Genomic DNA, 16,595 nt, shown 5'->3' on the forward strand with positions numbered 1-16,595 from the left:
TGAGCCAACATTGATCAAAAAAAAAATCCTAGGATTTTGTTGTCGGAATGTCCGATCAATGTCCGACCGTGTGTATGGGGCATTACAATTATAAAAATGAGAACCCAGCCCATAAAACACATAACCAAAAAAGGCAATAGATGAGTAAAAAGGGGTAGAAGGAGTATTAGAAATATAAAAGAAAATATATATTTAAAGAAATATAAATTGTAATAAAATCCTGAGGCAGAGAGAATTTGGGTAGATGAGATGACATGAGTGAAGTTGTCTTATTCAATCTTAATAGTGTGCTTAAAAACCTTGATGGTTTGTGAGTGCCTGAGGACATTTGAAACACAATTCAGAGGACACCAGCATAAGAGAAATCATGGAAGGAACAATGGTAGATGGTGATTAGGGATGATTGAAATAATTTAAGGTGGTTTTAAGGAGGCAGTGGGCCACAGGGTTTATTTAAACAATTAATTCATTTATTTATTTATTTATTTATTTATTTTTGCAATTGCAGTAATTCATTTATGTTGTCATTATTATTTTTTTTAAACACTGTAAACATATTTAACAGTTCAAACAAAAGGTTTACAAAAGGCAAAAGACCCTCCTGGCTGGAGATTAAGAGGGTATTAAGATTGTTCCCCATTTTAGGATAGTTGGCAGAGCAGTGTAAATACCGTATATATCGGCGTATAACAAGCGTCGGCATATAACATGCACTACAAGTTTAGGAGGGAAGTTTAAGAAAAAAAACTTTTAGGAGGGAAGTTTAAGGAAAACATTTTAAGTGCCCATCATTGCAGCCTTATCAGTGTCCATCTGCAGCCTTGCCCATCATTGCAGAATGGTCTGTGTCCATCTGCAGCCTTGCCCATCATTGCAGAATGGTCTGTGTCCATCTGCAGCCTTGCCCATCATTGCAGAATGGTCAGTGTCCATCTGCAGCCTTGCCCATCATTGCAGAATGGTCAGTGTGCATCTGCAGCCTTGTCCATCATTGCAGAATGAACAGTGTCCATCTGCAGCCTTGCCCATCATTACAGAATGGTCAGTGTCCATCTGCAGCCTTGCCCATCATTGCAGAATGGTCTGTGTCCATCTGCAGCCTTGCCCATCATTTCAGAATGAACAGTGTCCATCTTCAGCCATGCCCAAAAGTGTCCATCTGCAGCCTTGTACAAAATTGCAGCATGATTGTTTTTTAAATTGTGGCATCGAGATAGACAGAGCCGGATGTCCCGTGTCCTCGGCTCCTCTCGGCTCGTCTCGCAGTCCTGCCCAGTCCCGCCCCTTGGCCCGCCTCCTATAATTGACACAACACCGGTCCAATGGCGAGATGTAAATGCTAGGAGGCGGGACTGGGCGTGACTGCGAGCAGAGCCGAGCCGAGCCTAGCCGAGTACACAGTACACTCAGCTCGGCTCGGCCTATGTTGGCGGCGCTTCTCTTCCCCTCAGAGACAGTGGGGATCGGCATATAACATTTACCCACGATTTTTCCCTGATTTTAAGGGGAAAAAGGTGCATGTTATACGCCAATAAATACGGTCATTCCTTTATACCCCTTGGCTTGCTGTGCATGAAAAATGCCTGACTTATAATACAGACACAGCCTAATACTATAGACTTGTTCTATATAGAAAAATCATGGAAGAAACACTGATACATGGTGATTAGGAATAAGCAAAATAATTTAATGGGGTTTTAGGGAGGCAGTGGGCCACAGTTTTTTTTTTTTTTTTGCATTTTCAGTCATTTATGTTATCAACTTGTCATTATGTTTTTTTAACAGGAACAGTTCAAACAAAAAGGATATGAAAGGCACAAGGCCTTTCTATCTGGGGATTGAGAGGGTAACAACATAGTTCCTAATTTTAGTATAGTTAGTAAAGCAATGCAAATCATTCCTTTATACCCCTTGGCTTACTGTGCATGAATAATGTTGGATTTCTTATAGTACAGAAACAGCCTAATATTATAGAGCTATTTATATTAACCTGCACCTGGCTGTTTCAGGCAAGTTGGCCAATCCATGGGATGAGTGGCTTATATGTAGTATGGTTTAGGGAGCCACAACACAAGTATCTTTCTACCATCCTAAAATGAGGACAAAACCCTCTGTTTTCAGTCTTTTTGATGGATGTACTTCATATGGTTACTGGAGTATGAGGAGCCTTGGTTCTTTTTGCCCACCTTACCAAACATGTCTAGTTATTCTTTCTAAAATATATAAAACCTTGGTGAAAAAAAACTACCATGCAGTTGGTAAATCTGTAGGGTGCCTGTTACCTTCATATAATTGAGCGAGACCGTATTGGCTTTGGATGCTGGGAATTTAAAATAGCCAAGGGTAGATCAAATAATTAACAAAATGTGAGCACACTCAGAGGCACTAGTAATTGTATATCTCTTACTTTGGATTTCTGGGTATTTAATCATGATCAGGAGGCTCCATCTTAGAGTGGTGGATGTAGTTTCCATTCCAGCACCAAACAGTTGGGTCACCAAGGCAGTTAAGTTGTCATCATGGAAATACAGTGTAGATTCTGGCTTTCCCTAAATAATGGGAAAAAGACAAAGTACCTGTCAAAGTATCATTGGTTCATCCCTTGTTTCATTAGTTGCATGCACAATAAAGTCCAATTTTAGGTTCTGGGTACAATAGGGAATGGTTAAAACATCTGTCTTTTTTTGCAATTTGTGTCCCTTGGTGGGGAGGGGAGTTCCCTTTATTTCATGTCCTGTATAAAAAAATAAGAAATTCAAAAACTCTCCATTGTAATTGGATTCTTATTCTGGTGAAAACTCAGAACATTTTACCTAACTTTAGGCCTTGGTGAGAGTGTACAACAGGACAATGAGAGGAAGTAAATTTCCCTTACAGGGGCGAACATTGCAATAAATATCTTAAACTGCAAAAACACAACAGGAGCACCAAACCAAATGGGGAAAGGGTCCAAGTAGCTGTAATGTTTAATCATATGATTATATAAAATATCTAATGCTTCGGGGTCTCAAATCACTTACCCTTCATCAGGACCATAAAATACATACAAAGGAAAAATACAAATAAATATAAAACTTCAAAGTCAAAACAATTTAAGCCTCATATAAACCTATAAATAAAATTCTACTGTGCCCAAGAGGTTAAAAAAAAGAAAAAACTCAAATAAACTATGTGAAAAAACTCTGTGAAATTGTGACTATTATAGAGTTAATACTCCTTTAAATTAGATTCAAACTCCCAACTGTGTCTGAAACAACCAAAATATACAGACCATAGGTAGCGATACACACATCAAAACATACCCATATAAAACATAAAATAACACATAATATACTAAATCAGTGAATATCAACATAAAAAGTTATATATAAAAGTGTAAACAAATTTAGAGAATCTCAAATAAGTCCCGGTGTAGTATAATCTGCCACATGCAAAATGTGCCGAAAGTTCCACTACTAGTGTCCACAAATCTACTACAAATTATCCTCCACTTTGATGTGCTCGTGATTAGCACTTCCAAAGTGTAATAGGTCTCAGTCACAGGAAAGTTTTGCATCACTATAAAGATGATCAGCAAAATGAGCTTTGTTAATATGGTTAGCTCCTGATATTTAATCAATTCTCATCTGCCATAATTCAATGCCAGTTTTAAAACTTTTTATCTCACAGTTAACCATGAAAAAGAATAGGTTGCAAAAGTGCAATCGTATCACTTTTAAATGTATTCAAACCCCATTAGAAACACTTACAAACATAATATAAAAGATTGTCATCGGTAAATAACATAAAATTGCTGTCATTGAGCTGCCCATCAATGAGCCGGATTCCTGGTGTCCCACCCACTCGCAGCTTGCATCACATCCACCATGTTACTCCCGGGACAGCGTAACTACGTAACTTCTGGTCTACTTATGTTTCCTCCACCGGACTTCCTCATAGGTTAACCTGCTGAATTGGCTAAAGCCTCTTTCAACATTAGATGACAGCTGACCATAAACTCAGGACCCGACCACTAACCAATCCTTCTAAAATAACAAAAATATCCCTTGAACTATGCAGGTTCTCTTTGCTATAACATACATGTTTTTGCCTGTGGGGAAGAGGGGTTAAAACTGCAGTCATTCATCTTTCTTGGGAGTCTCAATTTTGATAATAGTGGTGGATAATTGGTAGGCCTCCTGCTGTGCCAAATTTCCCAAAAGCGAGCATCAGCCTGGGTCACAAAGGTGCTTACAAACATATGAACATTGTACACACAAGGATCACGTCAGGAAAGGTGCATACCTGTGGCAGGAGACAGAATGGCTAGAAGCTTGGACCATGGCCAATTTGCAGGTGCTCGGGCGCCTGCACATTCGAGAACAGGTGTACGGGCACCCACAAATGCCAGGCGGACTATTTAAGCTACACTATGGCCTTGGGTCTTTGCCATTTGCTCTACTATGTTTCCTGAGTATCTGCTATCTGTTCCTGTGTTGACCTCCTGTTACCGACTTGATCTGACTCTGCCTGAATGCTGCCTGTACTGACCCATGGCTTATTTTTGGATTTAGTCTCTGCCTGTTCCTTCTGCTTATCCGCACATCTGCCTGTTGTTACCAAACCTGACCTGACCTCTGACTACTCTTCTGCCTGCTGCATTGTACTTGATCTAACTATCAGTTTACCCTGCTTACAGATTTCTTCCACGCATCTGAGTCTGCTGATCTGTGCCAGTCTCCTGCTCCAGTCTACCTGCCAGTATAGTTTCCAGCCTGTCTTCCTGCCATGCTGGGACACACAGCCTGCTCTTCAGCAACATACAGCCTGCTTATTAGCAACCTGCATTGGAAGACCAGTCAGGCACTCGTGCCCACTCTGTGCTCTGGCAGTCCTGTCGCTTAACCAGGGCTCCTGATCCAGAGGTGTAAGAGATGCCTACCGCCACACATCAGGCTCCACCACCAGGTACATTACAGTTCAACTATTATATTCAACCATGGTGATGACAAATAGGAATGATTGAGTGCTGTAGTGTACATTGTGTCAATTCGGTATGATTTATTTTATGTTCTTCATTCAAGAAAAAAATGTGGTTCTCCTCATAAATCATGTTGACTTTTTATATCAAAAATGTCATCCTCTACAACTTACCAAATAGCATGCATTTCACATGTACCCATATACTGCATTTCTTGAGTTCACATCCTATCCCAGAAATGCATGTTCCTCCTAAAGTCTGGCATTTCTACTCATCCCCGAGATTTAACACTAAAGGTATTTTATAATCTCATCCAGAATAAGCGTTCCTTCCACAAATCAGCAGCACATAAAAAATGGGAATCAGACCTGAGCACCAATTTCACAGATGAACAATGGCAGTCTGCCTTCAGGGAAATCCACAAAGCCTCTCACTGTGTTGGGAAATGACACTTAGAATAAGTAACAGATGGCAATACACCCCCTACAGGCTAGCAAAATACTTCCCTGCTACATCACCTTTCTGCTGGCGAAACTGTGGTCAAATAGGTCACCTTCTCCACATATTTTGGGAATGCCCGAGTATATCAAGCTTTTGGAGTCAGGTATTTTGTTTAATCTCCTCACTTATATAGATGGAATTTCCTCACTTACAGGTATGGTAACAGCCCCCCAACCCCTCTCTGGCAATACAAACAAAAACATTTCATCCTCACCTCTTGCTGTTTTGTCAAGAAAGCATCAATAAGATTTCTGTGATGATCCATGTCCAGGTCTTTCCTCTGCTTGGTAAATGTTTCTCTCATAAAATCATTCAGCTTTTCAGCATTTTCAACAATCTTGTTGTGGACTCCTGGTAGAGGATCTAACAATTTAGGGAACATGTCGTACAGCTGAAAAAGAGAGAGGAAGTCATCTCAAAGGGAATTCATATTTCATAAATACCACTTGAAACAAAAGGATAGTGAACCTGACATAATGAAATAACACTCTGGAAGCACCTATGGGACCCGCCACGTTACCAAGTGATACTGCAGTGCTGGTCTGTCTACGACCAGGACGTACTAGGTCGCTGGTGCTTGCCAATTCACCAGAAGGTTGAGCGGCACTAGTACTGGCTCTCTGCTCCATACAAGAACCATGCAGTTGTTACACCTCAGCAACAAAAGAATGGGGTCGTGTACGCCTGACCTTAGCACGGCCCGCTACTCCATCATTAGAGGTTCGTATAGTGAGCCTGAATCAGATTGTGATTCTGACAGTGAGGCTTCCTCTGTGCTCTCATCTGTCATGCTCAGTATCCTGTAGGCCTCTTCACCAGTGTACCTTTTGCTTGACATTTTGGCCACTAAATTTACAGATACAGCTAGTGTGACTCGCAGGTAAAAAAGCACCTGGTTGTTAGAGACCGCTTGAATCGCTCCAAAAAAATTAACTGTTAGTGCTAGCAGGGATCAGGCCTGACTCGGCTAACGCTGCAGTTTTGTGTGCTGCGTTTTGGAGTAATCTATTGATACTGCACTTTGGGTGGGCTGGGCTGGGCGGAGGGGCTAAACGCAGGTGTTGGCAGGTGTCTGGGACGATCAAGACTAACGGTGCCGCTAGCTACCTAACTAGCTAATTAGTGTCACCGTGACACTAAATACAGTGATCAGAAAATAGATCTGTACACTATATTAGTGACACTGTGACGGAAAGTGAAAGGGTTAACTGGGGGACTATCAAGGGGTTAAACCTTTATTGGGAAGTATATGGGGGGTACCCTAAACCTACCTGGACCTACCACTAACTGTTACTAACTGCCCTAATGCTGTTTAGTGTCACAAGTGACACCAATAAAGTGATCACTGAAAAATCTGAAAACTGCACTTGGTGACACTGTGACAGGGAGTGAAAGGGTTAACTGTGGGGGGCAATCAGGGGGTTAAAAGTGTGCCTATGTGTCCTGGTGTCAGTGTAGTGCTTGGTGTACTCACTGTGGATGTCTTCTCCTCTCACGTTGGAACCGAAAATGGCTCCATGAGGGGAGATGACATGGCTTCCTCTGCCAGTGTTTACATTACACAGGCAGAAGAGGCTTTTCATTCACCAGAATCGATCAGCAGGTCCAGGCCAGAAATCATTTGTCTGGACCTGTAGATCAATCGCTTCTGTAGCAAATCTGATTGCCGCAGGAAACGCAGGGGGGGGGCGATCGACGTACGGGTACGTTGGTTTGCGCAGCCAAACCGCCTTACCGCAGTATATCTGCAGAAGGCGGTCAGCAAGTGGTTAAAGCATGACATGTTAGTATCACGTGTATCTATTTACTCGGCGTAATGTCATCTTTCATATTATACAAAAAAATTGGGCTAACTTTTGTGTTTGTTTTTTTTTATTCATGAAAAATTGCTACGCAAATACCATGTGACATAAAAAGTTGCAACAACCACCATTTTATTCACTAGGGTTCAGTAGCAAAGCGAATGACCGCCCTCCAAAAATAAGGAAAAAGCTTTATTTTGTAAAAAAACATCCAACATCAAAAAATAGGTACAACAACAGCATCATGACACACACAAAGGGGAGCACGTGTCTTTTAGACACATGTCCCCTTCTATGACACTGTAGTGAGAGGAGAGCCTTCACTGCAGCATTTTTATTGGACAGCTTATACCAATAGTGTTTTACCATTGGTCCAAGGCTCCAAGCTGTCCATTGAGCTCAGTGCCTCTGACAAAAAGTCATCCTCTCAGTCTGCTGCAAACAGAGTGTGCCAGCTTGTATTTAAACTGGCCATTCTGTATGTAGCTTCTGACAGGCTGCGCAAGGAGCCCCATATCTCCAGAACCATAGGTCCCAGGAGCCCGAAATTTTAGGCAGTGGTGGGGTAGGACTTTGGCTGGTCGCCAAGCTCTGCCTCACCTGCCTCCCCTGACTGCACGTACCTGGTGGAATGTACAGTGCCACAATGAGACACCTCAGATAGAGTGGTCCCTAACTCTGAACTATCTGAGGTCCCAACTATAGGGCATATACTGTATATAGCAATGCACAGAGGGCAGATTCACCTGGAGGTAGCCATTTTCTCCTTAAGGGTACAGCACTTCAATAGCCCAATGCAAGGTATACAAGGCAGCTGAACTTGTAGTGTGTGTTTGTGTCTGCACCACAGTAATTATTTGCAACATTAGTTATGTCAAATATATGTTGAAAACTATTTTTTGGTAACTGGATAACGCATAAAGAAAACATAAATGAAAATGTAAATATACAGTATATATATATATATATATATATATATATATATATATATATATATATACAGTATCTCACAAGAGTGAGTACACCGCTCACATTTTTGTAAATATTTTATTATATCTTTTCATGTAATAACACTGAAGAAATGACACTTTGCTACAATGTAAAGTAGTGTACAGCTTGTATAATAGTGTACATTTTCTGTCCCCTCAAAATGACTCAACACACAGCCATTCATGTCTAAATCGCTGGCAACAAAAGTGAGTACACCCCTAAGTGAAAATGTCCAAATTGGGCCCAAAGTGTCAATATTTTGTATGGCCACCATTTCTTTCCAGCACTGCCTAAACCCACTTAGGCATGGAGTTCACCAGAGCTTCACAGGTTGCCACCGGAGTCTTCTTCCACTCCTCCATGGTGACATTATGGAGCTGGTGGATGTTAGAGACCTTGTGCTCCTCCATCTTCCATTTGAGAATGCCCCACAGATGCTCAATAGGGTTTAGGTCTGGAGACATGCTTGGCCAGTTCATCACCTTTACCCTCAGCTTCTTTAGCAAGGGAGTGGTCATCTTGGAGGTGTGTTTGGAGTCGTTATCATGTTCGGATACTGCCCTGTGGCCCAGTCTCCAAAGGGAGGGGATCATGCTCTGCTTCAGTATGTCACAGTACATGTTGGCATTCATGGTTCCCTCAATGAACTGTAGCTCCCCATTGCCGGCAGCACTCATGCAGCCCCAGACCATGACACTCCCACCACCATGCTTGACTGTAGGCAAGACACACTTGTCTTTGTAATCCTCACCTGGTTGCGCCACACACGCTTGACACCATCTGAACCAAATACGTTTATCTTGGTCTCATCAGACCACAGAACATGTTTCCAGCAATCGATGTCCTTAGTCTGCTTGTCTTCAGCAAACTATTTGCGGGCTTTCTTGTGCATCATTTTTGAGACCTCATAACACTAATGCCACGTACACACGGTTGGACTTTTTGACCGGACTGATCCGACAGACTTTCCAGCGGACTTTCGACGGACTTTTGACGGACTTCCAACTGACTTTTTAACTAACAGATTTGCCTACACACGATCACACCAAAGTCTGACGGATTCGTATGTGATGACGTACACCAGACTAAAATAAGGAAGTTGATAGCCAGTAGCCAATAGCTGCCCTAGCGTCGTTTTTTGTCCGTCGGACTAGCATACAGACAAGCGTATTTCTGGGTCTGGCGGAGTTACGACGTAAAGATTTGAAGCATGTTCCAAATCTAAAGTCCATCAGATTTGCGACTGGAAAAGTATACTGAAGGTCCGGTGAAGCCGTCACACGATCGGAGTGTCCGTCGGATTTGGTCCGTCAGGGTCCGTCGGACCAGTCCGGTTGAAAAGTCCGACCGTGTGTACGCTGCATTACGAGTCACATGACACCGGGGAGGGAAAATGGCTAATTGGGCCCAATTTGGACAGTTTTACTTAGGGGTGTACTCACTTTTGTTGTGAGCGGTTTAGACATTAATGGCTGTGTGTTGAGTTATTTTGAGGGGACAGAAAACTTACACTGTTATACAAGCTGTACGCTCACTACTTTACATTGTAGCAAAGTGTCATTTCTTCAGTGTTGTCACATGAAAAGATATAATAAAATATTTACAAAAATGTGAAGGATGTACTCATTTTTGTGAGATACTGTAATATATATATATATATATATATATATATATATATATATATATATATATATGTACTCACCGGCCACTCTATTAGATACACTCGCCTTCATTCTTCGTGACATAGATTCAACAAGGCGTTGGAAACATTTCTCAGAGGTTTTGGTCCATATTGACATGATAGCATCACGCAGCTGCTGCAGATTTGTCAGCTGTACATCCATGATGCGAATCTCCCATTCAACCACACCCCAAATGTACTCTATTAGATTGTGATCTGGTGACTGTGGAGGCCATTGGAGTACAGTGAACTAATTGTCATCAATAAATCAGTTTGAGATGATTTGAGCTTTGTGAGATGGTGCATTATCCTGCTGGAAGTAGCCATCATAAGATGGGTACAATGTAGACATAAAGGGATGGACTTGGTCAGCAACAATACTTAGGTACGCCATGGCATTTAAACAATGCTCAATTGGTACTAAGGGGCTCAAAGTGTGCCAAGCAAATATCCCCCACACCAGTGCACCACCACCAGCCTGAACCATTGATACAAGGCAGGATGGATCCATGCTTTCATGTTGTTTATGCCAAATTTTGACCCTACAATCTGAATGTCGCAGCTGAAATAGAGACTCATCAGACCAGGCAACCTTTTTCCAATCTTCTATTTTCCAATTTTGGTGAGCCTGTGTGAATTGTAGCCTCAGTTTCCTGTTCTTAGCTGACAGGAGTGGCACCCAGTTTGGTCTTCTGCTGCTGGAGCCCACCTGCTTTAAGGTTCGATGTGTAAGTGGGCAAACTTACAAAATCTGCAGGGAATCAAATAATTGTTTTCCCCACTGTACGTATGATCATAATAGTTTTTTCTTGAAAGTGACTTGACTTGGGTTCAGGTCAACCATGAGTTTGACCTGAAGCTCATCCTTAATGATTAGGGGCATAAAGTTATAATAACATCTCTATATATTCATAATGGCAACATTCCACTCCAGGACATGTAAAAATATCTGACATTTAAAATAATCTTTTTGTGTGCTTTACTAAAATGTAATGGTGTAGATGCCTTGCTTAGACACAAATATATGAACAAAAAGGAAGCTTACCCTGGCCATAGGTTTCCCCCTGAGTCTTATATTTTCAGTAACAGAGTTCATGAGGCGTATCAAAGTGGGATCGTCATATTCAAACCTGTGATTTAGCAGCATGGAAACTATTATATTAGCCACTGCAGCATTAAGGATGGTCCTATTGAGAAATGGCTTCCCTAAAATGAAAAAAGAAATGCAAAATAAACAATATTTTTAGTAAAAAATAGAGAGAAAAAAACAGGCATTGAGCTGTAAGTTACGTACAGAGGTAAGTATAAATTATACCCTTGTGTATATTGTTTACTGAAGTTTTTTTAAAATTTGGTTTCACTTATAACTACCACAGAGTATGAGGTGTCATCTGTTGCTATTGAAAAAATTTCCTTTCCATTTAAGACTGCAGCTAGCCATCCTGGGCGCTTTCTATTAAAGGAGGCCTATTGTTTACAGAACACAATAGCTCAAGGTGAAATTTACAGTTTCATTGACAGACAGTGTGCATGAAAGGAAGCGTTTATTGCTGTGCTGTCTTTTTAGCTAACCAATTATGCGTTGAGAATCTTTTGTCATATGTTTATTTGTAAATCAAAGATTGTTTAACTATAGTGAACATATGAAAAAAACACTTAAACATAATTAATACAAAACTATTACAATTTCACACCAATGTCAACGAAAACTTCAAACTGAAAACTTAAACAAGGTATTGAAAAGTAAAACATATTTTTTTAATTTAGAAACTCTAGTAAAGTGTATACATTCTTAGAATAGGTAATTTGTGTTTCATTTAATTATTGCATCACTTAACCACTTAAAGACCGCCGACCACATATAAACTGTGGTAGGGTGGCTCTATTGCATGAAATCACATACCTGTACATCATTTCATGCAATAGATACTGTGGGCACACGCGCGCGCCCATTGGACAGAGGGGGAGCCAATCAGCAGCTCGGCGGACATCGATGATCTGCCTATGTAAACAAGGCAATGTTGTCTCCCTGAAAATCCCTGATCACGGCCAATACTAGTAAAAAAATTAAATAAATTAAAAAAATGCCTTAAAATTATCCCATAGTTTGTAGATGCTATAACTTTTGCACAAACCAATCAATATACGCTTATTGGGATTTTCTTTTTACCAAAAATATGTAGCAGAATACATATTGCCCTAAATTTATGAAGAAATTTGATTTTTTTTTTAATTATTTATTGGATACGTCTAATAGTAGAAAGTAAAAAATATTGTGTTTTTTTCCCACATTTTTGCTATTTTTTTGTTTATAGCGCACAAAATAAAAACCACAGAGGTGATCAAATACTACCAAAGGAAAGCTCTATTTGTGGCAAAAAAATGACATCTGTATTGCGCTATACGCCTCAAGTGATATGTTCATGTTAGCGCATAGCCCCTCATAATTGGCTATAGAACAGTGACAGCCAAAGTGTTTAATTGCTCTGAGATTGTGGGGTTGACTTACTAAAGGCAAATAGGCTGTTCACTTTGCAAGGGAAGATGCACTTTGCAAGTGCATTTCTTCAGAGCTTAGTGAATGTGGTGAAGTTTCACTTTGCAAAGAACACCCAATCATATGCAAGGAAATAAAACACAGCATCTTTGCCTGCACAGGATTGGATGATGGAAGTTAACAGAGCTTCTTCCCATTCACTAAGCTTGCAGACAAATTCCCTTACAAAGTGCAACTTCCCTTGCAAAATGAACAGCTTGTTTGCCTTTAGTAAATCAACCCGTTTGTGTGTCTGTCCTGACAATATCTTTGTGCTCATTTTATGCTTGCTGTAAGTGGGGAGTTATTAATTTACATCCTGGTGAACAGTTCCTCTATCCACAGTCTGTGTATTTCAATGAGAACATGGGATGACAACAAAAAGGGAAAGAGCCAAACAGGAGGAGAATAAAACACTGCAAATAAGTTGCATGGGAGGGGGTGGAGTGCAACACTGAGGAGGAAAGCAGAGAAAGAAGTGCTGCATAGGCACATGTTTGGGCCATGCACCCGCACTATAATATTGGGGACAGCAATAGGACTGCTGGCACAGGGATGCCTGTAGAGTTTCCACCTGTCCGGGATTCGCCCGGACAGTCCGGGTCTTGAATCATGTGCCCGGGTTTTGTACTGTCTGTAACCCGGCATTTGATTCAGCCCAGACCAGGGACAGACCATTCGGGCAGGGGGGACCATTAGCACACCTACCACTGTGGAGACAGCAGCAGCGGCATTGATTGTAAAAAAGTACACTGTGCCTGCGGTTTGTGTTGGAATACAAAGCTATTTTCTCTCTCGCCCCCCTTCCAGTCTCCTGCACTCAACTCCCCCCCTGTCCAATCACCAGTGCCATGTGCTGAGAGAACCGGGAGGGCTGGCTGCTGCTCACATTACAGAAAGAGAGGAAGTGAGCAGATTTTTTTTTTCGGAGAAAAGTCTCCTTGGGTAGAAAGTTGACAAACTTTCAGGAGTATTTGTTTTGCCGGTGATGCAGTGAAGGGTTAAGGTGACAGGAGAATCATATGAGATAGTGAGAGAGAGAGAGAGTGTGTGTGTGGGGGGTTCTGCCTGATCACAGCTGACAGATACCTCCTAAGCAGCACACATGTCTATCTATACAAACATCCCCCAATCACTTAGACTAGATAATGTGTAAGAAATAATCATTCATGTAACTCTGTGTTTATGTGGTGAGTTTACACCTCTGATTGTACAGTCTCAGAGCTTGTATAACACAGGGTTACATGAATTGTCATAAATGACCTTTACATCATCTGGACATACAGAGTGCTGGGGGCTGGCATCTTATGCCCCGTACACACGGTCGGATTTTCCGACGGAAAATGTGTGATAGGACCTTGTTGTCAGAAATTCCAACCGTGTGTAGGCTCCATCACGCATTTTCCATCGGATTTTCCGACACACAAAGTTTGAGAGCAGGCTATAAAATTTTCTGACAACAAAATCCGTTGTCGGAAATTCCGATCGTGTGTACACAAATCCGACAGACAAAGTGCCACGCATGCTCAGAATAAATAAATAGATGAAAGCTATTGGCCACTGCCGTTTATAGTCCCGACGTACGTGTTTTACGTCACCGCGTTTAGAACGATCGGATTTTCCGACAACTTTGTGTAACAGTGTGTATGGAAGACAAGTTTGAGCCAACATCCGTCGGAAAAAATCCTAGGATTTTGTTGTCGGAATGTCCGAACAAAGTCCGACCGTGTGTACGGGCATTACACTGAACAAAATTATAATTGCAACACTTTTGTGTTTGCCCCCATTTATCATGAGCTGAACTCAAAGATCTATCACTTTTTCTATGTACACAAAAGGCCTATTTTTCTCAAATATTGTTCACAACTCTGTCTAAATCTGTGTTAGTGAGCACTTCTCCTTTTCTGAGATAATCCCTCCTCCTCATAGGTGTGGCATATCAAGATGCTGATTAGACAGCATGATTATTGCACAGGTGTGCCTTAGGCTGGCCACAATAAAAGGCCACTCTAAAATGTGCAGTTTTACTGTATTGGGGAGGGTCCGGGGGAGTCCGAAAACCAGTCAGTATCTGGTGTGATCACCATTTGCCTCACACAGTGCAGCACATCTCCTTTGCATAGAGTTGATCAGGTTGTTGATTGTGGTCTGTGGAATGTTGGTCCATTCCTCTTCAATGGCTGTGTGAAGTTGCTGGATATTGGCAGGAACTGGAACACGCTGTCGTATATGCCGATCCAGAGCATCCCAAACATGCTCAATGAGTAACATGTCCGGTGAGTATGCTGGCCATGCAAGAACTGGGATGTTTTCAGCTTCCAGGAATTGTGTACAGATCATTGCGACACGGGGCCATGCATTATCATACTGCAACATGAGGTGATGGTCATGGATAAATAGCACAACAATGGGCCTCAGGATCTCGTGACAGTGTCTCTGTGCATTCAAAATGCCATCAATAAAATGTACCTGTCTTCGTTGTCCATAGCATACGTCTGCCCATACCATAACCCCACTGCCACAATATTGACATCAGCAAACCGCTCACCCACACAACGCCATACACGCTGTCTGCCATCTGCCCTGTACAGTGAAAAGCCGGGATTCATCCGTGAAGAGAACACCTCTCCAAAGTGCCAGACGCCATTGAATGTGAGCAATTGCCCACTCAAGTCGGTTACGATGACAAACTGCAGTCAGGTCTAGACCCCGATGAGGAAGATGAGCATGCAGATGAGGTTCCCTGAGACGGTTTCTAACAGTTTGTGCAGAAATTCTTTGGTTATGCAAACCAATTGTTGCAGCAGCTGTCCAGGTGGCTGGTCTCAGACAATCTTGGAGGTGAAGATGCTGGATGTGGAGGGCCTGGGCTGGTGGGGTTACACGTGGTCTGCGGTTGTGAGCCCAGTTGGATGTACTGGAGTAGAATGTTGCCATTATGAATTCTCTGAATTATGGTAGAGAAATGAACATTCAACTCAAGGGCAGCTCTGGTGGACATTCCTGCAGTCAGCATGCCAATTGCACGCTCCCTCAAAACTTGCAACATCTGTGGCATTGTGCTGTGTGATAAAACTGCGCATTTTAGAGTGGCCTTTTATTGTTGCCAGCCTTAGGCACACGTGTGCAATAATCATGCTGTCTACTCAGAATCTTGATATGCCACACCTGTGAGGTGGATGGATTATCTCGGCAAAGGAGAAGTGCTCACTAACACAGATTGAGACAGATTTGTGAACAATATTTGAGAGAAATAGGCCTTTTGTGTACATAGAAAAAGTCATAGATCTTAAAGTTCAGCTCTTGATAAATAGGGGCAAACACAAAAGTGTTGCATTTATAATTATGCTCAGTGTATAACAGGAGGTTGTTTTCATCGAGTAGTACTGTTTTATGATTTATTGTTGTGTATATAGTAGTGAATGAGCACAAAAGCTTTTTTTAATTATAAACATCTATATCTGACCACTTCTCAGCCTCCTACTCCCCCAGCTTGTATCACCCCCAGACTACATCATACAACCAGCTGACACACATCACTCAGAGCTGCTTGTTACCCCCCAGCTGAGCGACATCATTCCATAGTCACTTATCTTCCCAACATCGCTCCCTAGTCACCCTATAGACACTGCAAGCAAATCCCCTCCCCATTCTGCCACTGTCATACCCTCCACATTCCTCCTGTACATACTGCCCCCTTCATACCCTCCGCACTCCTCTCCTGTATATACTGCACCCATCATACCTCCACACTCCACTCCTGTATATACTGTACCCACAATACACTCCACACTCCTCTCCTGTACATACTGCCCCATCATACCCTCCACACTCCTCTCCTGTATATACTGCCCCCATTATACCCACCACACCCCTCTCCTGTACATACTGCCCCTCTCATGCTCTCCACACACCTCTCCTGTACATACTAGCCCCATCATACCTTCCACACTTCTCCCCTGTACATTCTGCCCCCATCATACCCTTCGCACTCCTCTCCTGTACATACTGCCCTTATCTTACCCTTTGCATTCCTCTCCTGCAGATTCGGATGTAAAGGGAAACTCTGTGGATTCAGATGTAAAGGGAATCTGTAGAATCAGACATAAAGGGAAACAAACCCTG

At 42.0% G+C, this 16,595-nt stretch overlaps 1 protein-coding gene across 1 annotated transcript in view; it reads right to left on the reverse strand.

Moving 5' to 3' along the window:
* LOC141139197 (cytochrome P450 2C5-like) overlaps positions 1-16,595 on the reverse strand; it is a 39,766-nt gene that overhangs the window by 13,379 nt on the left and 9,792 nt on the right. Inside the window, exons 5-7 of the mRNA XM_073625116.1 lie at positions 10,980-11,140; positions 5,676-5,852; positions 2,408-2,549 (exon numbers count right to left, since the gene is read on the reverse strand). Of these exons, the coding sequence (XP_073481217.1) occupies positions 2,408-2,549; positions 5,676-5,852; positions 10,980-11,140 (480 nt within the window). The remainder of the gene's footprint in view (positions 1-2,407; positions 2,550-5,675; positions 5,853-10,979; positions 11,141-16,595) is intronic.

This window comes from Aquarana catesbeiana, linkage group LG04 (assembly GCF_042186555.1).
Source record: "Aquarana catesbeiana isolate 2022-GZ linkage group LG04, ASM4218655v1, whole genome shotgun sequence".
Taxonomy (NCBI): Eukaryota; Metazoa; Chordata; class Amphibia; order Anura; family Ranidae; genus Aquarana; species Aquarana catesbeiana.